The sequence below is a fragment of the Chenopodium album genome, chromosome 18 (assembly GCF_948465745.1).
Source record: "Chenopodium album chromosome 18, dcCheAlbu1.1, whole genome shotgun sequence".
Taxonomy (NCBI): Eukaryota; Viridiplantae; Streptophyta; class Magnoliopsida; order Caryophyllales; family Amaranthaceae; genus Chenopodium; species Chenopodium album.
In genome coordinates this window covers 15,597,241-15,621,779 of record NC_137851.1, presented here as the reverse complement: position 1 = coordinate 15,621,779, position 24,539 = coordinate 15,597,241, and the positions used below count along the sequence as shown (strand labels likewise).

General features: G+C 39.8%; 1 protein-coding gene across 5 annotated transcripts in view; it reads left to right on the top strand.

Moving 5' to 3' along the window:
* Nucleotides 1-24,539, top strand: part of LOC145591567 (putative protein NRT1/ PTR FAMILY 2.2) — a 30,171-nt gene that overhangs the window by 4,685 nt on the left and 947 nt on the right. Inside the window, exons 1-9 of one of the 5 annotated variants that reach the window (XM_081648056.1) lie at nucleotides 2,809-2,881; nucleotides 17,383-17,427; nucleotides 18,030-18,274; nucleotides 18,358-18,826; nucleotides 19,644-19,761; nucleotides 21,802-21,923; nucleotides 22,559-22,644; nucleotides 24,240-24,349; nucleotides 24,451-24,483. In XM_081648056.1, coding sequence (XP_081504182.1) covers nucleotides 18,184-18,274; nucleotides 18,358-18,826; nucleotides 19,644-19,761; nucleotides 21,802-21,923; nucleotides 22,559-22,644; nucleotides 24,240-24,349; nucleotides 24,451-24,483 — 1,029 coding nt within the window. In that variant the 5' untranslated portion in view covers nucleotides 2,809-2,881; nucleotides 17,383-17,427; nucleotides 18,030-18,183. Of the gene's footprint in view, nucleotides 1-1,695; nucleotides 1,914-2,345; nucleotides 2,882-17,382; nucleotides 17,428-18,029; nucleotides 18,275-18,357; nucleotides 18,827-19,643; nucleotides 19,762-21,801; nucleotides 21,924-22,558; nucleotides 22,645-24,239; nucleotides 24,350-24,450; nucleotides 24,484-24,539 lie in introns of those variants that run through there. The other 4 variants (XM_081648057.1, XM_081648055.1, XM_081648058.1 and 1 more) reach the window with 4 other exon arrangements.

The following is a 24,539-nucleotide window of genomic DNA, read 5'->3' as shown; positions in this document are numbered from 1 at the left end:
TGGCTCGTGCTGATAGTCCACTACTTGAAGACCCAGAACCGTATAGAAGGTTAGTTGGGCGCCTAGTTTATTTGGCAGTAACTCGGCCTGACTTGACATACTCTGTCCACGTACTCTCGCAATTTATGAAGGCACCACAGCAAGCTCAGTGGGATGCTGCTATACGTGCGGTGCGCTACTTAAAATCCACCCCGGGTCAAGGCATCTTGTTGCGTACGGACAACGACCTCACCCTTAATGGATGGTGTGACTCGGACTGGGCAGCATGCCCTCTTACACGTCGCTCCTTATCAGGTTGGCTGGTCTTCTTAGGTCGTTCCCCCATTGCTTGGAAGTCCAAGAAGCAGCACACCGTTGCAACTTCATCCGGCGAAGCTGAATACCGATCCATGTGTGCTATGACCATGGAAATAAAATGGTTGAAGGGGCTACTATTGAGCCTAGGGGTACAACATCCTTGTGCTATTCCTATATTTGTGATAGTCAAGCGGCAATTCATATAGCTCAAAACCCGGCGTTCCATGAGCGAACAAAACACATTGAAGTTGATTGCCATTTTGTTAGAGATGCAATTTAAGAAGGTCTAATTACTCCGATTCATGTGAGAACAAATGAACAACTTGCGGATATTTTTACAAAGGCCTTGGGTAAACAACAATTTGATTATCTCCTTAGCAAGTTGGGCATCTTTGACTCAAGTACTCCAACTTGAGGGGGGGTATTAGGAAAAGATATCATAGTATATTTTTTAGCTTTATTCTCTAACTTATCTTAGGAAAGGATAATTAGTTTCCGGGTATGATTATATTTGCAAAATCTCTTTCTTGTGGCTCAAGGAGAGTAATTGTATAAATATTGGTGATCTTGGAATAATAGGATCAAGAAATTGAGTTTCAATCTTATCAAGGAACCAAATACAAGTATCTCCTTTTCATACATTGTCACCCACTCATCTTTTGACTTCATTTTTCTTGCTTTTCCACCTTTTTCAAGTTTTCCTTGTTCTTATCTTAATTTCAATATAAGTGATCAGTTCATTTCTTTGTACTATAATTTATTTTCCACATCTAATTTAAAGGTTAGAATTAAACCAAATAAGACTTAAATCACTTGGCAAGACTATAACTTGAACAAATCCTTGATAGTGAGAGATGGGTTCAAATCTTGTCAAGTGAAAGTGAATAGGGTGGGAATTCCCTTACCTTTTTTCCTAATCCTAAGTACCTACTACCTAGCTCGGGCCACAAGTACTATATCGAATTAAGGTCTGATTATGATCGCCTTCTTCTAACCATAAAAATACTGGGGTATAGTCCCTCCACCCCAAAAGTCTCCTTTATGGCTAAAATTTAGTCACAAAATAATGATTCCATTTGCATTAAAACACCCTCTAATATACAAAAATATTAGTGTAAAATTAGCTTTCTCATATAAATTTTGTTTTTTCATGTACTTTTATTACTTTCTCTCTCTAGTTTTTTGTAAACCTTGTATAAATTTACTTTTTCAATATACTTTTACTACTTATTTAACTTTTTTAATACCCGTGAAAATTACCCATGTGGGTCGAAATTTTGGGGATGAAAGGAGTATATATATTTGGTCCGATCTTTTTTTTTTTTTTTTTTTTTTTTGTGGAAACCGATCATTTAATTAATTTTATAAATAGTTACTACTCGTTTATGATATGTGTAGGAACAAGCTTCGGATTAAGTATAGCATCAGGTGCCTGGTATTCCAACTTAATAGTGTTCCTTATCAGTGTTTTCAATGTGAAGAACATCCCTGCTGCCCAGATTAACAACATCTTCAGTGCATTAATCAACTTTTTTCCATTCGTTGCCGCCATCTTAGCGGATTCTGTTTTCGGATCCTTCTCCATCACCCTCATTTCCTCCATTGTTTCATTATTGGTAAGTTTTTTGTCTTCCACAACTACTCCCTTCGTTTCGTAATAATCGCAATGATAGGGAGTGCACATAGTTTAAGAAAAATATAGAGCAGGCTTGTAGGCTTTAATAAATAATATAGATAGTATGAGAGAGAAATAATAAAAAAAGTTGTGAAATTGGGATTGATAAGACAAAGGAATAATAACATATTTGTGAAAGTGATGTTAGTAGGTGAGATAATTATTATTAAAAAAATAAAAAATAAAAAATAAAAAAAAATTCTGAGTCATACCAAATAAGAAAGTGTTGTGATTATTATAAAACGGCCTTAAAATAAAAGTGTTACATACAATTATTACGAAACAGAGTGAGTACATTTTTTTTAGGCCAAGAGGTGCAACGACCTTGGTCCTAGAGAAACACACATTTATAATAACACACATTAATTTTCAGGGAGTCCTTATGTTTACCTTGATTGTTACAATCAAGTCCTTGAGGCCACCTTCGTGTGCAATCAACTCAAGTTGTTTGCCACCAACAACCTCACAATACTCCATTCTATATGTATCTCTTACACTAGCATCACTCGGACTAGGAGGAACGCGTTACATACTAGCAACCATGGGAGCAGACCAACTCGATAAGCCTAAACATCAAGCAAGTTTCTTCAACTGGTTTGTGTGCGTCTTATATGTTGGTTGGATCATAGGATACACCCTTCTAATTTATATTCAAACTAGTGTGAGTTGGGAACTTTCCTTCTTCGTTGCTCTTGTTGCTAATTTGACTGCCGTTGCTCTCTTCTTACTTGGATCACGAATTTATCGAAAATTTCCACCTCAAGGAAGCCCTTTTACTAGCATAGCAAGGGTTTTGGTTGCTGCTTTTAGAAATATGAAAATGGTTAAACCAGTAAATGGAGAAGATTGTTATCTTCATGAAAGTGAGGAATCAAAACTTACCTATGGAGAGCCTAGTAAAAGTCTCAGGTATGTTTTTAAGTTTTAACAACTTATCCTATGTCGTTTACATGAATGATTGTGCATACCTTATTTGCTTTTCATATGTCCCATATTTACTCTCTACTTCCTCTTTTTCTTTTTTCTTTTTTTATTAACTTGTAACACTCTAATTTTTGCACTATTTATATACTCTACTTTGAGTCTTTAAATGTCTAGCTCTAATTATTTATAGTTAAGGAATAATTAGTCATGTGAATTATTATTAGACGGTCTCAATTTATACTTTGTTTAATATCAAGTATTTATAATTCTTACATATTGGTAATTAGAGATATTAATTAGTGATTTAAATCATTCATTGACAAGTGTGAAATGAAACGTATTGGAATTAATAATAATAATTTTTTAAAAAAGTATATTATAATGCATCTAGTAATTAAGGAGACTTTTCCTGCTGAACCAAAATCTTTACATTTATACGAGTCTACTTGACTCAAGTCACTTATATTAGCTTAGACGTATGGGATTAGCATGTAATTTAGGCCCCGTTCTGTTCACCTTATTTTTGCTGAACTGGAATTATTTTTACTGAAACAAAATTATATTTGTTGAACTTAAATTATTTTTAATGAACTTAAATTAATTTTACTGAACTGAAATTATTTTTGCTGAACTGAAATTATTTTTACTGATTTTCTATTATAATTCTTCTTTAAGGAAACTGAATTTTACTGAACTGAACTTATTTTTACTAAACTGAAATTATTTTTATTGAACTGAAATTAATTTTACTGAACTGAACTTATTTTTACTGAACTGAAATTATTTTTACTTAATATTATTTTTTTAAGGTAAAGAGAATAGGGCCTTAGTATATTGTGGTAACTAGTATAAGGCTCGTACAATGCACGGTTTTTACAAAAATTTATTACGAATTATTATAGTCATGTGGAGTATTGTTAATCTGACCCAAATTAATTATTTCGTTTATTTCTTAGTATGTATAAAGTTATACATAGATTGTACCACTAGCTAGATTAAATATCATCAAAATTTCGTTTACAAAAACATCTACAAGAATATTACTCCGTATTGATTTTGATGGTGAGAGTACGTGAGTAACTAATTGCAAAGTTTCAAAAACTAGTCTACTATTATTTGTTTTAATTTGATAAATCATAGACATGCTATTAACTTTTATACATCATGTTGAAGGTTTTTAAACAAAGTGTACGGGATAATACCGACAACTCACCTATTTGGCCGATAATTGACATTAATTAGCCAGCAATTAAGCGAACCAACTTAGCATCCATAATGGCCGGTTTCTCGGCCACGTGGAAAGCAGCTTGAAACCACGCAGGCACCTGCCACCTATAAGGTCGGTGCGCCACCTGTAAAGTCGGTGCGCCACCTGTAAAGTCGGTGCGCCACCTAGAAGGGCCGGTGGCACCTGCTTGGTTACTCCCCTATATATACCCAGCCACATTTTCACAATAAGGTACAATCTCTTAATCTCTCAATCTCTCTCTCTCTCTACACCTCTTTCTCTCTCTTCAAACCTTCTTCCTCAGATTACTGACTTTAGCATCGGAGCGGTTATTCCCGGATAACCCCCGGGCTAGGTTATCTGTGTTGACTGTGCAGGTATCAAATTGGACGGTAAACCTTTACCAACCCCCAAGACATCTCGGTATCGGAATTCACCCGGAACAATTGGCGCTAGAAGGAGGGGGTAATAACTTCTATCGTCCAAAAAAGACCTCCCACAGTCATGGAAGGAAATACCGAAACTACACCCATCCCAGAATCAGAAAACCGGAATTTTGATAGCGGCATCCTGGCAACTGCTGACAACAGGGCCGTAAATACTATACCGGAAATAACGGTGGAGGATGAAACCCACCTTCTTCATAAGGATACGGTAAACATACCGCTAACACCGGAGAGAACCCAAGCTACCCCGGATCCCTGGGGAGAGTTCACTCCGGAAGAGTTAGAGATAACGGCCAAAGTCATGCAGGCAATGTCCCGAAAAAGGAAAGAGGCCGGGATTGCGGCCACGAGAGAACCACAAAGAAGGCCGACATCGCCTGTAATTATCAACCTTGAAGATCGGTTCAATCAGGCCGAACAGCAGCCTCAGCCACAACCACCACCGTGTGAGGTGGTGATGCCCTCTGAACGACAGGTCACAAGAACTGCGCAAAGGGAGGAATCCGAATCATACCGACAGGAGGCCAGTAGCGGGCCGCCGAGGCACTTGGCCAGGGCCATCATCCGACTGAAAACGTCTCCCTTTACGCAAGGGGTCCTTGATCAACAAATGGAAAAAATAAAAATGCCGGCGTGTACCTAAGACGGCAAGGGTGATCCAAAGAGGTATGTAGCGGCCTTTGAAAGCCATATGCTGCTGTATACCGATACTGACGCGGTATGGTGCAAGGTTTTCCCTACAACGCTGGTAGGGGCTGCCTCAGATTGGTTCACTAATCTCCCACCTGGGTCTATCGACTGTTTTGAGACCCTTGTTGAGATGTTCACAAGTCAGTATGTGAGCAACAGTGCAAGACAGAGAATCTCAGGGGAACTTATGTCTATCAGACAAAGAAGGGACGAATCACTGAGAGATTTCGTTCGGCGTTTCAATAATGAAGCTAATACAATTCCAAAATTACAGCAAGAGATAGCCGTCATGGCTTTGATGAGTGGTCTAGCCGACAGTGATTTTAAAAGATACATGGCGCGGAAATCCTTCCCCAACCTAGGGATAGCTTTCAGCAAAGCTCATGAGTATATCAAGAGCGAAGAACTTTTGAAAGCAGGAAACCAGACTGTCTCGGCAGACTCATCTCGGCGACAAAATACGTTTGTACCAGTAGAAACCCCGGTGGAAGGGGTTAGAAGGCAGAACCCACAAAAAGCGAATAGACCTGCCAGAGGTCTGGGACGGTACAACAATTACACTCAACTGAACACACCAAGGGCCGCTATTTATTCAATAAACCAGCACAAGGAAGATTGGACCCGGCCGGCACCAATGACAACGAAGGGCCGAGATATAAAGAAATATTGCATGTTCCACAAAGATGTCGGCCATTATACCGAAGAATGTATCCAGTTGAAAGAAAACATTGAGGACCTTATTAGAAAGGGACACCTCTCCCAATACCGGTCTCAGGGGGGAACTAGCCGACAATCAGCACCATTGGCCCGACAAACCGAATATCGAAAGCAAGGAGACCTGTCAACGCAAGATGACACCTATCGCCCAGGCCATACCGATTCTTATCGGCAAGGAACTGCACCTCCTGGACGTAAGATAACCATAGAAGTAATTACCGGAGGGCCCGTGCATGGGGGTTCCGTTAGCGGTGCAAAGAAAAGCTTGTCGGAATTCAAGCATGTGGTGAACGCTTTAGGAGTAGATGAACGACCTCGACCCGCGACAATGCCACGCGTATCGTTCTCCGAGGACGATGCAAAGGGTATAGTTTTTCCTCATGACGACCCGTTAGTGTTGATATTGGCAGTCAACGGGTGCTACGTCAAGCGCGCGTTGGTAGACGGGGGCAGCTCGGCAAACATTTTGTTCGCAAGAGTGTTTGATGCGATGATGATAGGTCGAAAGTACCTAACGCCGGTGTCGTACCCGGTTATCGGTTTTAACGGGTCAACAGTTAGACCCGAGGGAAGTATACTATTGCAAGTAAGAATTGGGGAGGGATCGATGACACGGGACGTGATGACAGAATTCCTGATTGTAGACGTGCCGTCAGCATACAACGTTATTATCGGTAGACCATTGATTCATGATGTACAAGCAGTGGTATCGACATATCACCTCACGATGGTTTACGTCTCCAATTTCGGCAAAACAGAGCGTATCCGAGGCAGTCAAACGACGGCAAGAGAATGCTACGTATCGGCATTAAAGCAACCTGGCCGACAAAGCCCAGCGAGCTTGCACAATCAAAAAAGAGAGCGATCCCCCTCTACCCAAGATTTGGCAATGACTAATTTTGACACAAGGCCCGTAACTGTGCCGAGACCGCTGCCGGGAGGAGAAACAATTGATGTCGAATTGCAGCCTGGAGTTGCCAATCGTACAGTGAAGATAGGCTCCGATATGGATAGCGATATGCAATGCCACTTGATTGAACTCTTGAGAGAGAATGCGGATGTTTTCGCATTCTCGGCCGACGAAATGCCAGGTATTCACCCAGATGTAATGGTGCACAAGTTGAATGTTGATAGGCGAGCTAGGCCGGTACGACAGAAGAAAAGGAACTTTTCAATAGAAAAAATTGAAGCGATACAGGCAGAGGTGAACAAGTTGTTAGCGGCAGGTTTTATAGAGCCGTGCACATACCCAGAATGGTTAGCCAATGTCGTAATGGTTAGAAAGCCATCAGGAAAGTGGAGAATGTGCGTTGATTTTACCGATTTAAACAAGGCGTGCCCGAAAGACTGTTATCCCTTGCCGAGAATAGATCGACTGGTTGACTCCACGTCAGGCCATGCACTTTTAAGTTTTATGGATGCCTTTTCTGGATACCACCAAGTCAGCCTCTATCATCCGGACCGAAATAAAGCGGCATTTATCACAGATGCCGGAGTTTACTGCTATAAAGCCATGCCTTTCGGGTTGAGGAATGCAGGAGCAACATACCAAAAACTTGTAGATAAAGTTTTCGCCGACCAAAAAGGAAGAAATGTCGAAGTTTATGTTGACGACTCCATTGTAAAAAGCCGTCTAGCTGCAGATCACATTAAAGACTTAAGGGAGACGTTCGATACTCTACGACATTATCGAATGAAGCTGAATCCCGAGAAGTGCGTGTTTGGGGTCAAGTCCGGAAAATTCTTGGGCTTTATGGTTAGCAAAAGAGGAATAGATGCTAATCCCGACAAAGTAGAAGCTATCCTCAGCCTTCCGCAACCGAGGTCAATTAAGGATATACAAAAGCTAACAGGCCGAATGGCGGTGTTAACGAGATTTATCAGCAAATCTGCCGACAAGGCTCTGCCATTTTTCGTAGTTCTACGGCAAAACAAGACTTTTGTTTGGGGACCAGAGCAAGTCAAAGCATTAGAAGCCGTTAAGAATCATCTACGATCATTACCAACAATAGCAAGGCCGGAAACGGGGGAAACACTACAACTTTACATCTCGGCATCCCCCAAAACGGTAGCAGCTGTACTACTAGTGGAACGGAAGAAAACGCAGATGCCTATATATTTTGTAAGCCACGTGTTAAATGCTGCAGAACGACGATACCCCCTAGTAGAAAAAACCGCATATGCAGTCGTAATAGCGGCAAGAAAACTGCGACCGTACTTTGATGCACACACCATTGAGATTTTAACAAATCAACCATTAGAGAAATCTCTTCAAAAGATGGAAACCTCTGGCCGACTGCTGAAATGGGCAGTTGAGTTGTCGGAATACGCGCTGATCTATAAGCCCAGGGTGTCGATCAAGGCCCAGGCCCTGTCCGATTTTATAGTTGAGACCTCTTACAATGAAGAGGAGGAACAAATCGGCATCTGGAAAGTGTCCGTTGACGGCTCTTCAGCCGCAACCGGATCCGGGGCCGGTATAATCCTTACTTCTCCACAGGGAGATATATTCGAATATGCAATTAGATTCAAGTTTAAGGCATCCAATAATGAGGCTGAGTATGAAGCAGCACTGGCCGGGGTCCAATTATGCATAGCGGCAGAAGCAAAGAACGTAGAGCTTTCCACGGATTCACAGTTGGTAGCAAGCCATTTTGATGGGACATACGAAGCACGTGAGCCGACAATGATAGCTTACTTACAAAAGCTCCGAAGTGCGACAACAACACTTAATCAATTCGTAATCAACTTAATACCACGTGGGCAAAACACTCAGGCAGATGCATTGGCAAGATTGGCAAGTTCAAGTTTCAATAACATAGAACGCAAAGTGATGGTTGAGGTTCTGGAACACAAAAGTATAGACGAAAAAGAGCAAAAGGAAGTCAATTGTGTGGCGCAAAGCCGAGAATGGTATGATGACATTCTGGAATATAAGTTGCAGGGTGTACTTCCGACAAATAAAAGCGAGGCACAAAGGATCAAGAAAGATAGCGTCTGGTTCATTATGTTTCGGGGCATGCTGTACAAGAGAGGCTTCTCACTGCCATTGCGTAGATGTCTAACGGCATATGAGTCAGCGAGACTAATAGAAGAAATACACGAGGGTCATTGCGGTAATCACTCAGGCGGCAGGTCAATGTCCTTAGAAGCAATGAAAAGAGGGTATTATTGGCCGACAATGAGCTCAGATACTCTATCCTACGCAAAGAAGTGTGACAAGTGTCAGAAATTTGGTCCAGTGATAAATCAACCACCTAACGACTTAACACCTATCCTCAACCCTATCCCATTCGCCCAATGGGGGATGGATATTGTCGGACCTTTTACTTCGGCAACGGGAGGCCATAAGTTTTTGATAGTAGGAATAGACTACTTCACGAAGTGGATCGAGGCGGAGCCGGTTGCGAAGATAACTGCTAATGAGGTGAAGAAGTTTATCTGGAAAAATATTTTCACCAGATTTGGGTTGCCGATAGCGATGGTATTTGATCACGGCTCGCAATTTGACTGTAATCCGGTCAAAAATTTCCTCAGCATATATAAGGTCAAGTTCGCATATGCCGCAGTTTGTCACCCTCAGTCCAATGGCCAAGCTGAAGCCGCTAACAAACAAATACTAACCGCACTGAAAAAGAAGATTGACGACGCCAAAGGCCTTTGGGCAGACTTGGTGCCGGAAATATTATGGGCTAACAGGACGACAACAAAAGAGACGACAGGAGAATCACCTTTCAATCTGGCGTTTGGATCAGAGGCTGTCATCCCTGCAGAAGTAGGGTTACCGACATTTCGAGTTCAACACTTCTGCGAAGACCAAAATGATTTATTATTACGACAGCAGTTAGATTTCATACCAGAAGTAAGATTAACGGCTTCCATTAAGTCTGCTGCCTACAAAAACAGAATGAGCCAAGCCTACAACAAGCGCGTCAACCATAGGCCGTTAGAAGATGGAGACCTGGTGTTGCGCAGAACAGCTGCAACGGGAAAAGGGAATGCCGATGGTAAATTCACGGCCAACTGGGAAGGTCCGTATCAAATATGCGAAACAATACGCCAAGGCTCCTATCGTCTTATGACATTAGAGGGAACCCAGTTGAAAAATGTTTGGAACGCAGCTGTCCTAAAAAAGTATTATGCTTAATCCTATGTATTTTGTACTGAGTTAGCTAAAATTTGATATGTATTTGGTACCTATAGTACTTAGATATCGGCATAACTATTCCGTATGTATTTTGTACTTATTATTTCTAGGGACTGCTTTGTCCGCAAGTTTTATTTTGGCGGAGAGCCGTTAATAAGAAATGAGAAGCAAAAATGAGAACCATCTGCCCACTTTCGATATGGACTTGCAAACGGCCTAGCTAGCCGTAACAGTCATTCAAGTGCCGAGATGGTTGGATAACTATGCACCTAAAGGTGAGTTGAATAGACGGTCTGATCGACTGTCGTTGCTCAGCCTGCTAAAGGTCGCAGGAACGGATTTATTCCAGAAGAATAATGGATTTTTGTTCTCTTCAAAATCCATCACGGCAGTATATTGTTCAAGAACAATACTGAGTTTCACGAATAAATGCCAAGGCATTTACCCGTAAAACTGTGGGGCAAACGTATTATGAATAATAAACAAAATTAACTAGAACAAGCAAAATTGACAGCTAACAAGGGCAAATATCACAAACAAAAAATAAAAGCATGGTCATCAAAAAAGAACAGATTATCGTTTACAGCCGATAGTAAATGAAAAGTTTGCTGATTAAAACATAGTTAGAAAGAGGACACAAAACCAAAAGTAGTCCCTTATCGGACATAGCATACAGATATGAGTTTTTTCAAAAGACAATTAATAAAACAGCTGGATAATGACTGCCCAAAACACCTCAGTTCTTTTTTGGTTCAGACTCCTTCCCTAAACCGTCATCATGAGAAGGAGTAGCAAGAAGGGCGTCATCAAATTCTTCATCAGGGAGGCCGCGAGGATCAAGGTTCTTCATAGTTGCAAGGCTGGGAGGATCATCGAAATAATCCTTCTCGTAGCTAGTAGGAGAAAGATGTCGGTCAGACCCGTAAGCATCCTCCACTGCCTGCCATTTGTCCTCGCCCCAGTCCTCGGCTTTACATACGCACCGATGTGCAGCAACCCACCCACCAGTGTAACGGTCAATCAGCTTCTGACAGTAGATATCAGATTTCAGAAACTGGTTCACGGCCCGACGTTTCAGCACAGGCCTCTCTGACCGTGCCAGCTCAAAGTCCTTCTCCGCCGTTTCCCTCCGAGTCTCCTCGGCCTTCAGCTTCTGTTCCAAATCGGTAATTTTCTTGGACAGAGACTCCTGGTCGACCACTTTGAGCTCTAGCTGATTGATCCGAGACTGCAGGCCTTCAACCTCAATCCGATGAGCTTTGTGCTCCTCATCAGCCTTCTTCAAAACCGCCTCAGCTTTATCGGCCTGCCTCTGATAATGCTTGTACATATGAACAACCTCAACAGCCGAGGTGACAGTCTGCAAAGAGACAGTTTCCACCCTTAATAATAATGTATATACGTACAATAAAAAAAAAAGAGAAGAAAGAAAAATACCCTCATAAGATTGTTCATCATCTGACCGCAAGGGGCCGTAAACCTACTGCTAGTCCTATCGGCAGGGGTTGGCAAGTCCTTCAACATTCTCCAGCCCAGACTGCCCCCGGATAACGGGTCATCTGCATAAATGGATTCACCCCTGTTAACATTCAGCTGAGGACGCCAAGCCTCACTAGCATTGCCGACAGGGAAATCCAGAAGTTCGTCAGCAATTTCTTGAGGAACCTTCACATGTGGAACCTCAATGAAGTCTGGAACCGGTGCGGGCACAAAAGCGTTATGAATGCCAGCTGTTGAGAGGCCGATTAGGACGTGGGGAGCCCCCTAAGAAACAGGAATGATCCTTTCAGCTTGAACTTGGGTGTCAGCCCCTTTAATTTCTTTCCCAGAGTCGTCAATTTCAATATCCTCTAAGTTTACGACGTCCGGGGCAACAGAAGACTCCTTTCGGCCAGTAGCTGAGGTTGTTCTCTGTTTTTTCGACTGATCACGATCAGAAGCCGAGCTAGCTCTCTTCGACCTTACGGTACCTCCACCTCGTCTAAGGGGGAGACTGGTAGCCCCAGTAGATCTTGATTGAGAATGGGCTGTCATATCTCGCTTACTTCTTTGACGGCCTTTCTGGGCTCTGGTAGCAAATTTAGGAAGAGTGTCGAGTTTGCCCTTAGGGTTAGGTGGACACTGCTGCTTAACACGGCCGTCAGGATGAAGCCCTAATTTAGCGTTATCTAACTTATCAGGACCTGTTTTTCAATAAAAATGTATGAATGCAGTTAGCGAAAAGCTACAACGGCGAAAAGTTCCAACATAATAAACACTAGTCAAAATCGAAACAAGGTATAATGAGCAAATATACTAACGGCCGCAGATACTCAACGATAAATTAAATATTGCAAGAGGCCAAATAATGCACGAGAACGAACTGGTATAAAGGATAATTAACACAAACTTAAAAACAATGGCTAAATTCATACCATATTCATCAGTATGGCAGAGACCGACATGAGACAGGGGAGCGTTGCCCAGAATATAGTTACAATTGGGCAGCCACTCCCTTGGAACGACCTTTACTTTCCTACCCTCATTTATATAAAGACAATCGAAAAACCGAAAGGCTTTTTGTTCAAGAACGCCTAACTTTCTATCTCTAAGGGTGTCAAACCAAGTATGAGGAAGGTGGAAGGTCTTCCGTAACCCAAAGTTATCAGGAACCTTCACGAAATAGAATTGATTTTGCCATTTTTTACAGCTGGTCATTTTCGGCCATACTGTAATCTTACCGGTAGTAGTAAGAAGAGACCACCAGCCTGGAGATTGACTGTCTTTTTTCAATCGATGAATTTTGCGGAACAAATTCAAAGTTAGCGGAAAGTCCATATAAATCATAGTCCAGACCAAGGCTACAACATTGCGAACCGCTGTCGGGGTTAGCTGTGCAATACAGACATTCCAAGCTTTAAAGATCTTTTCTATGAAGGGATGAAGCGGAAAACGAAGACCAAACTCGAAATGCTTAGCATATACCGCAATGTGTCCCGCCGGACAATCAAAAACGTTGTTGCCGGAAGAAGGCAGAGTAAGCACATAGTCATCGGGTAACCTGAAGAATCTCCTACCGACACCGCAGTAATTCTTCTCAATAGCAGTCTCCAACCACTTCTCATCAACTTTGGTAGTCTTCACCTTTATGTCCTCGGCTAGTTCTAAAGGACGCCGATACGCGTCATCATCATCTTCTGAATTATACGCTTCATCCAATCGCTCCTCGGCAATAATTTGTTCGCCGACATTGATGTCTTCGTTTATTTCAGAATCTGTCTTCTCGTCATCAGAGCCACTACCTTCAACCTGTTCTCCGCTACCATCAACCTCATCACCTGAGTTTTCACTCTTCTCGGAAGCTGTGCTACGCTCAGTAGACTCCACATCCTCATCAGGGATGTCGGCTGTTTCATCTTCGTGTTCTACCAAAGGCTCCTTGCCTGGACGCCTGACTGAACTCTCACCTTGGCTAGGATCATGGCTGGGACGTTTAGTTCTCGGCATTTTGACTCTTTCAACACCAATTTTACCGAGATTAGAACCGTATTCGTCGAGGAAGATGTATGAGTCAACGTCCTCAATAACACTGACAGACTCAAGTTCAAGAAGATCAATATCTTCTAATATACCAGGATTAACAGACCGAGAAGATTTTTTAGCTTCCTTTTCTGATGCTGAGGACAAGGGTACAAACGGGTCAGCCTCACAGGCCTAACCCGTAATAGAATTTTTTATAGACTTACGCATAACCAACTCAACAAATGTAGAAACATCAAAACCCACTACATACAAGTCACAAACATCGAACAAATAAATTAAAAAGAGAAATTCAGAGTATTTTTTACCTCTACACGAAGCGAAGAACTTCGACGAATCGCAAAAACAAGAGGGAGCAACCAAGTCTTGAAGCGACTGAAATCCGTCCACCAGAGTATAAAACCAGAAATATCTTCGCACTAGAGATCAAGCGGAATAGCAAACAAGACCTATGTTTGGGAATTTATGGTTTTGAGAAATTTTTTGGGAATTTTTTGGGAAATCCTTTGCAAAACTTGAGAGGAAATAAAGAAACTGTTCGTGTTCCTTATTTATACCCCCAGTGAACAGTAATTTGATATGACGTTTGGTGCATGAAATCCAACGGCGGAGATACGAGCACCTCTTCATCAAGAAACGCTCGACGATTGACACATGCCCCACTACTTTTTACTTATTTTCAATTTTTCCCGCCCATAACAATGTCCAAACAGGAGCATGACTAAGGCTATATAACTGTCGGTACTTTGCTCACTTTGGGGACAAATCGGAGATTTTAAATCTCCTATAGGTATTTTATATTGAGCAAAGCACTGTCGGTACTTTGCTCACTTTGGGGACAAATCGGAGATTTTAAATCTCCTATAGGTATTTTATATTGAGCAAAGCACTGTCGGTACTTTGCTCACTTTGGGGACAAATCGGAGATTTTAAATCTCCTATAGGTATTTTATATTGAGCAAAGCACTGTCGGTACTTTGCTCACTTTGGGGACTAATCGGAGATTAAAAAAAAAAAAAAAAAAAAAAAAAAAAAAAAAAAAAAAAAAACTCCTACATCTATTTTATATTGGAATTTTTGCTGGGCCACATAACTCATTCGAACTCATAAAGTGCGAACGATGACTTTTTGTCAACGTCCCCACTTGGGGGGCTAGTTGTACGGGATAATACCGACAACTCACCTATTTGGCCGATAATTGACATTAATTAGCCAGCAATTAAGCGAACCAACTTAGCATCCATAATGGCCGGTTTCTCGGCCACGTGGAAAGAAGCTTGAAACCACGCAGGCACCTGCCACCTATAAGGTCGGTGCGCCACCTGTAAAGTCGGTGCGCCACCTAGAAGGGCCGGTGGCACCTGCTTGGTTACTCCCCTATATATACCCAGCCACATTTTCACAATAAGGTACAATCTCTTAATCTCTCAATCTCTCTCTCTCTACACCTCTTTCTCTCTCTTCAAACCTTCTTCCTCAGATTACTGACTTTAGCATCGGAGCGGTTATTCCCGGATAACCCCCGGGCTAGGTTATCTGTGTTGACTGTGCAGGTATCAAATTGGACGGTAAACCTTTACCAACCCCCAAGACATCTCGGTATCGGAATTCACCCGGAACACAAAGCAGCGTTCATAAAACAAGGCGATAACCATGTAAACGGTACCAAGACAAAATCATGGAGCCAATGCACCGTCGAAGAAGTAGAAGACCTAAAGAAGTTAATCAAAATTATGCCAATATGGTCAAGTAGCATCCTACTAAGTGGTGCAATGGGAGTTATCATTAGTTTCACGGTGCTAATGGCATTAGTCATGGATAGACAACTCGGCTCTCATTTCAAAATTCCAGCCGGAACTTTCACAGTCGTCACCCTTGTATTTACAGCAATCACATCCTCTACACTTGATCGATTTATATACCCTACATACAAGAAATTAACTGGTCGACGTTTAACATATTTACAAGGGATCGGAATTTGTCATGTTACCAACATTCTTGCCGCGATAGCCTTTGCTCTAATTGAAAGAAGACGGCTCAAATTAATTGAAATTAACAATTTGATGGACCAACAAAATGCCATGACACCATTATCCGCCTTATGGCTAATGTTTCCATTAGCCATAATGGGGATTGGAGAAGGGTTTTACTTTTCGCCGGAGGTGGCATTGTACTATCAAGAATTTCCTAAGTCTCTAAGAAGTACCTCGACTGCTATGATCTCATTGCATATCGCGGCTGGTTATTACCTTAGTTCAGCATTTATCGATTTGGTTGGCAAATTGAGCAATTGGTTACCAAATGATATAAACTTAGGTAGGGTTGATAATGCTTGTTGGGTTCTTGCAATTATTGCAACTGTGAACTTTGCTTACTTTCTTTTATGTGCCTTATTATACAAGTATAATAATCCTGATCCAGAATTGGATGATGCTAATCTTGTACATACTTAGCTAAGCTAGTTGAGAAATAACTCACTCTATTAATATGTTTTAACATTTTTTTTTATTTCAATCTCATTCTTAATTTAGAATTATGCCTAAAACAGATCATGTACGGCGTATTACAAACACATCAATAACTTATGGTTTTTTGAAATTCGTAAGAAATATTTGCTTGTTTGAGATTGAATTGTAGCTGCATGTAGAGCCGGCAATCTTGATTCGACCCGTGATCCGAAATTGACCCGAAAACGTAGACCTGAAATCGACCAGAACACAAAGCTGACCCGACCCATGCCCGACCTGAAGTGGAGTTGACCCGATACCTGAATTGACCCGACCCGAATTAACCCGACCCAAAGTTGACCTGATACCCGAATTAACCCGATCCAAAATTGACCCGATACTCGAAGTGACCCGACCCGATTTTAACCCGAATTGATTGACCTGAACGGACCCGAAACTCGAAGCGACCCGAACTATAACCGAAATGACCTGATCCAAAATTAACAAATACTCAAATGACCTAACTATTTAGGGCTTTATTACTTTACCCAAATAAACACTTGTCGAAATTAACCTAAATTAAATAGTATAATATTGTGTGTATAATACTGTTGAAATGTGCGTGTAATTTAGTACTCGTAATTCATAGAGAGTTTCATTTGATTAGGAACACTAGTTCTTGTTATTGTTATTATTACTATTACTTTTTGCTTCTTCTTTTTAGTGTTATATTGAATTTTTTTCCACTATTCACTTTATCTAATTTGAATTTTGACCAATTCAATGATAGTGAATTAGTGATCATACATATGAAACAATACAGTCTTGTGTATATAATACTGTTGGAATTGTGTAATGAATTTAATTGTTATCTTTAATACTTATTGATAATTATAATATATTATTGGTCAAATTTCTACATTGACATAGACGGAGATTGACTTGACCCGAATTGACCCGATCAGAACTCAACCCGACCCGAACTTGACCAAATATTGGACCCGAAGACTGAGCTGACCCGAAATGTCCTGAACCGAACTCAACCCGACCCGAACTTAACCCGAAGTGTTGACCCGATACCCGAACCAACCCGAACTTAACCCGAAGTGTTGACCCGATACCTGACCCAACTAAAATTACCATTGACCCAAAACTGACCCAAAACCCGAATTGACCCGACCCGAACCCGACCTGAATATTAATTGACCCGACTTGTACCTGACCCGAAAGCCCCATTTGCCCGGTCTAGCTACATGGATGGTGTGTAATTTATGTATTTTTTTTACTCGCAGCACTGTTTATAAGCCACAAATGGAGAAAATCCGAGTTTTTAATAGGTAAGGATAAGGATGAATGACATTAGTTAAATGCTTAACTCTTAGACCATCTTCAATGGTGAGACTTAAGTTTTAGTATTGAAATACAAAATGAGTTGTTTTTTTACCTCCAATGGTGATGCCATACCCACTTCTCAATTTAGTAACTCATGTGAAGTCTAATTTCCCAATGGTGAGACTTTCTTAAAATATACAAATGTCACTTTCAATTTATGGCCCACCAAATTCATTTCTTTTTTAATATCAAATATTATAAGATAAAAAACAAATAAAAAAAGTAAAACTTAAATAAATTACAAAATATATTAGAATATTGACAAGGGCCCCACACTTTTTGTCAAATGAGACTCGAATTTGAGTATCTAAACTTAGCAGCTTTTTTTTGTTGGAGTTACTAAATTTAGATCCTAACTTATTGGTATACATTACAAAAAAAATACTCTCTTTTTCCTAAAAATACTCACTTGAGTCTCACCATTGAAGAGGGTCAAGTAGATCTTAAGATTTTCTCATTTATACACTTCTTTTGCAAATATCAATAGAAAGATAGTGACTACGCACGATTATTACTTTATTTCTGCGTTTTGTTTTTCATTTGTTAGAAACCGGTGGATGAGCACGGGGAGATCCCTCCATCTCCTAGATCCTCAGTTCCTCAGATTAACCCTGCATCATTGTGATCAACTATTTTCAACCAAAAATCTGATTTCTCTGAAATTCGTGGCGCCTTTTCAAACGGCTACCTGAAAACAGAAGATGTCGACGGCGAGATTCCTCTTCACAAATGGCGTCCTTTCACCACCTTCCGACACACCGTCGGTCTCCACCTTTCTCGAAACTCACACAGGTTTTCTCTCTCTCCTCTCTTTCTCTCTCTTCTTCTCTCTTCAACCATTGAAGCTTAAACCCTAGAAATTCAACAATTTGCAGGAGCTTACACCACTACTCGAACCCACAACAATGGTGAACTCCTCCTCTTCTGGGACCGCCATCTCAAGCGACTCTCCAATTCACTCCAATTTCTGCTTAAATCAAACCCCCGCCTCGTTTTTGGGGCCCAATTTTCTGGGTCTTCCTTATTTTCGTCTTATGTGAATTGGGATTCTTTGATTCTTCGTCGTGTTAATGATGCGATGAGGGTTTCACTACCGGTTGCGATTAAGGAGAGGGGTAAAGGGGAGGAATTGGCTATTTCGACGCTTGTTGGAGGGAATTCTGAGGAATTGAGTCGAATTCAGGGGGGAAGTGAGGAGGAGATGATTGATAGGGTGTTGGATGTGTATGTGCATATTGGAATGTATGTGCCGCCGGTGTTTGGTGTTGAAGGGAACGCGGCGCGGTTGGCTGTGATTGGATGTAGGAGGGATTTTGCTGAGGCTAAGTACTCTGATTGGGCAAGGTTTGGATATCTAATTTTGTTTGTTTTGATTCTTTACTGTCTTTTTGTTAATTTGCGCTTTGTAGTTTTGAACTTTATGTTTTTATTATTATCAACATTTTATTACTTTGGTGTGTGTATGAATATGATTGATATGAGGTTTAAAAGAGCAATGTGTGATTTTCTTGTTAGAAGGGTTTCCACCCCTTGGTTGAATCAGATAATTGCTTTAGCCTTGCCACTGGATTTCTTGACTCGAGGAGACTTATATTCATGTGAAGGGCTAGAAGTAATTGTGAATCAGCTAGGATCAACATCAAAAGTTTCGTAAATGTGGGCTTTTATCATGATTGAGTGTACTTAATTATTAGATGGTAATATATTAATTGAACTGGAGGCCATGAAACAATATTTGAGCGCCTATTTTCCTCATGTCGAGTTACTAGTCTATGGACTTAGTCTTTGAAGGGAAAGAAGTGGGAGGTGAGGAGAACGGGAGATGCAGTAGAGAGATACGGCTAGTCATCCATACTACTGAGCCAATCCAACTTTGACTACCGAGTGTGATTTATTTACTGCATTTTATGGATGCTTTTCCAGTCTTACACGTTTGAAATTTGTAAGATGAATGTATGATGCATCTTTGCTGTTGGTGTAAATTCTTTAGTATAAAATCTTATGCTTTGCCATAATTAAACCATGAGAAACTTGAAAATTGCTGTAAAAGAATGCGTGCATAGGCATTTCATGGATCTTCCTATTTTGTATGCTGAATATTTATGGCTTTAACTGTTGTGGTCATTCTGAGTTGTAATATGGGAAGCTATGTTCTAGGTAGGCTAAGGAAGCCATTGGAAATGTTGAGACCTCCTTCTGCTACCGAACTTTTATTGTCAGACAATGGTGATCGAATACTTGAAGGGTCGATAACAAATTTCTTTGTAGTTCGTTTTAAGGTGAGAAGTTAATTATGTATAGGTATCATATAGGAACCTGACCTTTTGCACTCCATAAAGGAGCCCCTGTAAGCAGGATGAGGTTTCATTCTGGTTTTACTGACTTTTAATTACAAGAAAGAGAACATTAAAATATGATCCTTTAATGCCTGTTGCTGATGCAATTGTTTATTATTTGTATATATGTTTTATAATTAGTTTTCAATATCAATTGTACAGTATCAGTTTGCATAATCATGATTTATATATTTGTATTTTGTAAGTTTTGTTGAGTCCTTTATAGCAACATAAAAGGTTGAAAGAGGAGTAGGTGACATGTACAATGTCATACATCTGGTCGTGGGCTTTGTGCTATGATGCTATCGCTAATTAGTGAGTTTATCCATATGACTTTATGAGAAGAATTATTGTCGTACTAACATGTGTTAGTTAAGAAATTATGCCACTCCCCTCCACTCCTCAAGCACTACTACCTTTCCTTTTTTCATATGTTCCGCAAAAAAAACTCCTCACTTTAACCCTTTTTATGGCCAAGCATGCGTAATAGGTTACTTATTTTGGCCCACACACGCTCACTTCTTTAAAATATACTAAACTATAGCCTTTCTCCTCCTCAAAATGTAATAAAGAAATCATGTGGACCCAAGTTTTTGCACTTCTTCTGTATACAATTGCTATATGTGGAGTGGAGGAAATATGTTACTCTGGCTCTTCATTTGCCTTAAGTATTCATGTTGGAAACTCGACCCTTAGACATTGGTATGTTTGTATGACACATGAACACTTCATTTTGGAACAAAATTGGGTAAATTTTTCCTTGAATGGTTGTGTCTAGCACTTCTAGCTGCTACGTAACAAACGAAGTATAATTTTTGTTTTTATCCATCCATTGTATTGGATGTTTTAATAATAAATAGATCTTAGATATGATTGGAACTTTTCTATTTTGTGGCAATAACTGACAACATCCTATCCTTTTACCATTTTTTATTGTATCTGACATTCATAAGGCTAATTTTTATTGTAGAACTACTTTATATCTACCCTCGTAATTTTTTATAAGCCTACCTTCAAAAACGTCTTTAGTTTACAATCTGTTTCCCCTCTTCTCCCATGTATTTTGTCTTTTTACCCATATTGTGTTATTTGATTCCGTCCGTTTTACATGGGAGTATGGGACAACCAATTCGCTTCCATCACAAGCTTTGTACATTTAAGGTTTTCTGGCCCTATCTTAAACTTCTTTGAAACTAGTAATGGAAAATTTAACCGTTTTTAAATCTATCATGTTATCCAGGGTTGGGATTTGTGGTAAACATCTAATAATATTGATTAGTTGATTAGATACACCCATCTTATTTCTCTTTCCAAATTTTCAAGTATGAAAGTTAGGTTCTTCTCCGGTTCTCCATCATTTTTTGTTCATTCTCATTGAGTCGAGAGCATGTCAAGATTGCAAACCCGTAGTGCCTGGATGGGCAGCAATGGAGAGTGAATAATTGTTGCTTGATACTAGAAGAGTAGAGGGATATAAATTGGAGACGTTTATATGACACAAGAGTGTAGTGATCTGTTTCTTAAGTGGATACTGTTATTAGTGGTATTATTTGAACAAAAATGTAGTTTAAAGTTGAAAATTATTATGAGGAAATTGTTTTAATAAGGGGTATATATTTGATAGCTTCCTTTAATTTTTGCTTTTATCAATTCATCCTGTGAACTATAATTGAAAGAATATAAAATCTTGAATGCAATGGGATCATGAAATGTCATCTTTGTTGGGTTTCTGAATTTGAAATATTTATAGGAGCTGGGGAGGGGGTGTTTGGCCGGGTATGAGGCTCGATTTGTTGGTCTAAATGTTTAATTGTGACTATGTGTGTGTCTTTGCCGTATTTGGCGGAGTAGGAGAACGTGCTTGTGAAGGTGGTTTTAAATTTGACCACATATAGGAAATTAGGCATTCCTGTTGCTGTTATTCTTTTTATCTATTATTTTATTAAAATCGAGTTTTCTTAAACATGTGTTTTTATGATATAGGGGAATAATGAAGTTACTGAGAAAAGATCTATAATTCGCGGGACTTTGCAATCATATGAATTACAGACAGCTCCTGTAAAAGACGGTGTCCTTCCCGGTGTTATCCGCCAGTTAGTAATTGAGTAAGTGCACTCACCTTTTAATTTAGAATGTAGCACTTTTGCCTCCCTGAAATGCTTGTTAATATCTTAGTTTAAAATGCTGCTTTCAGTTTATTGTTCTTATAACCATCACTAATACTCCCTCCGACCCAGACTAGTGGTTGGTTTGGCAGAATTGTCATTGGGTATAAATCCCACCTCTCTATCATTCAAAATTGTTCAATTATTTCTGTTTCTTAGAAAGTGAAAGGTTGTTTTGGAAGCTTATAGTCAAGTTCTGCCACGAGATAATCCTCCATCTGAATTAAAGGGTCTGGTTGTCAAACAAATCTGCTTCATTTTTTTTATTTCTCTAAGAAAATATATGTCCTTTATGATCTTTCAAAGAAAAAGGCGTATTTCGTATTGAAGTAATTCTTGTTTTGCTATAGCCCCAGGGTTTATATTCTGAACAAGGGGAGGACAACTTAACTTATCATTGGTAGTTTGCTTTCCTCCACCCCCATTGATGAAAGGAATTATAATATGACTCATATGAGAAAAGAATACTGATCATATTAGCTATCTATTAGGGCAATTATAAACAATTAGTCAAAGATCAAGCTCTTTGTGTAAATTTGGTAACATTATTTGCTTCTGCTATTTTACAAAAACAGAATATGTTTGAGCAAGGGAATTGCAATTCTAGAAGAATCACCATCTTGGTCAGAACGTGACAGTTGGGAAGAAGCATTTGTTACAAGTAAATATCCTATCTTGTTCTATTGTATGTGAACTTTCTCAATATATTTAAAGGAAAGAGGCACCTTTGCTGCAGCCCTGCTGCTGGGCTATCAAAAATGATAAAATAAGTAATATGTGCATTGTGTTTCTTCTACCTCATTTGCTTTAATATTAGGTACATAATAGACAGCCTTGTGCCAATTTGATTTTTAAAATCCCTTGCTTTCTTTGCTGGTTATATGGAACTTGAGTACGCATCCATGGCATCAATATTTGTAGAAAGAGGTTACTTGTGTCGTCTAGACCATTCTTTTTGGTCTTGATTCTTTTGCTTTAGTTCTTGCTATCCAGTCTACAGCTTTCTCTCATTTTCTTTTTGATCTTAATTGGAACTAAGAATATTATTTATGTGAGTTGGGTTTTTCTAATTTTCTTTCTGTTTTTGTAATATTACAATTGTTGGGATATGTAGTATGTATACCTCAATTTGCTTGTTAAATTTGGTAACTTTGAATGGCATCCACCCTAATATAATTTTGAAAGAAAATTAAAAGCCATCACAAATATCAAGTTAATGTAGATAGTAAATTCCACAAGTTTGATATCATTTGAAGTAATAAAGTTTAAGATTATGATGTGAAATCTGTGGCGAACTTAAAGACATAACTTTATGTAATCTCTTTTTAAGGTGGGTGGGTGTGAGCAGGGGAAAGGAGGAATGATTATAGAAATCCTTTGAGTTATACGATAACTCTCAGTTGCTCTTACAAAGAGTTAGTGGAGTGCTATCACTATAGGCGTTTGGTTCGCGGAAGATAGGTATGAGGTATGGGTTTAGAATGATTAAAACCCATACCATATGTTTGGTTGTCAAAAGTATGAATTTTAAACCCATACCTCAAACCCACGTCCTCTACCCCCCCCCCCCCCCTCTCAAGGTTTTTAAACCCCATACCTCGGGGGGGGGGGGGGGGTGGGTGGTGGGGGGATGTGGGTTTGGCTTATTCCAACCCCTTAGGTATCAAATACATGGTATTAAGGGGATGAGATTCCATTCCAGAATTGAATCAAACACAAGGTATTAAGTATCAAGTTCCAACCCGATACCACCTTAACCCTATTTCTGAACCCAAACCCATACCACTCTGCGAACCAAACACCCCTGTTTGGAGTACTAAATTATCACTTGCTTCTAGGTTTTCATCTTTTCTTGACGGTCTCTAAAGTAACCAATTTGGACCTCATTTAATTGCTTTTCACTTGGGCATGCACCAACACCTTAAAGGTATATAAATTATCACTTGGGCATGCACCAACACCTTAAAGGTATATAAATTCTTGGCATGGCCTCTGAGAGCTAGAAGCTTTATTAAAAAATGCTAGATGTATCTGATTTGGATATTTCTAAGAAGCCCTATAATTTTGAAATACCTGAGCAGCATTAATGATTAACAACACATTAGTCAAAGAAGAGCTAGTTTGGTTGAATTTGGAGAAATATATTTTGTCATGTGTCATCTCAATTATTATAACTAAGCATAAATTTTTGGAATCCTATGAATTTTTTTGTTTGTTCCACCTAACTCCTTTTTTTTTCTGTCTGCTTTACTGTAGATAGTTTGAGACTTCTGCAGCATGTTGAAACAATTCAAGCCCCTCAATCATGGACCTCATTAGGATCAAAATCCTGGAAAGAAGTGCCATGGATGGAGAAGCATTTTAAGGTATGCATTTTCATAACATTCCCGTACACATGAAACCAGCATATGCTATTATATAGCTTTCTCATCGTATCTCTAATTTCACCTTCTATCAAATTAAACAGGAGAGTCCAGGGATGATTACAGCATTAATCCAGGTATATTCAATAACGTACATGAGCTTTAAAAATGCTGATATATCATTTTCCGTGTT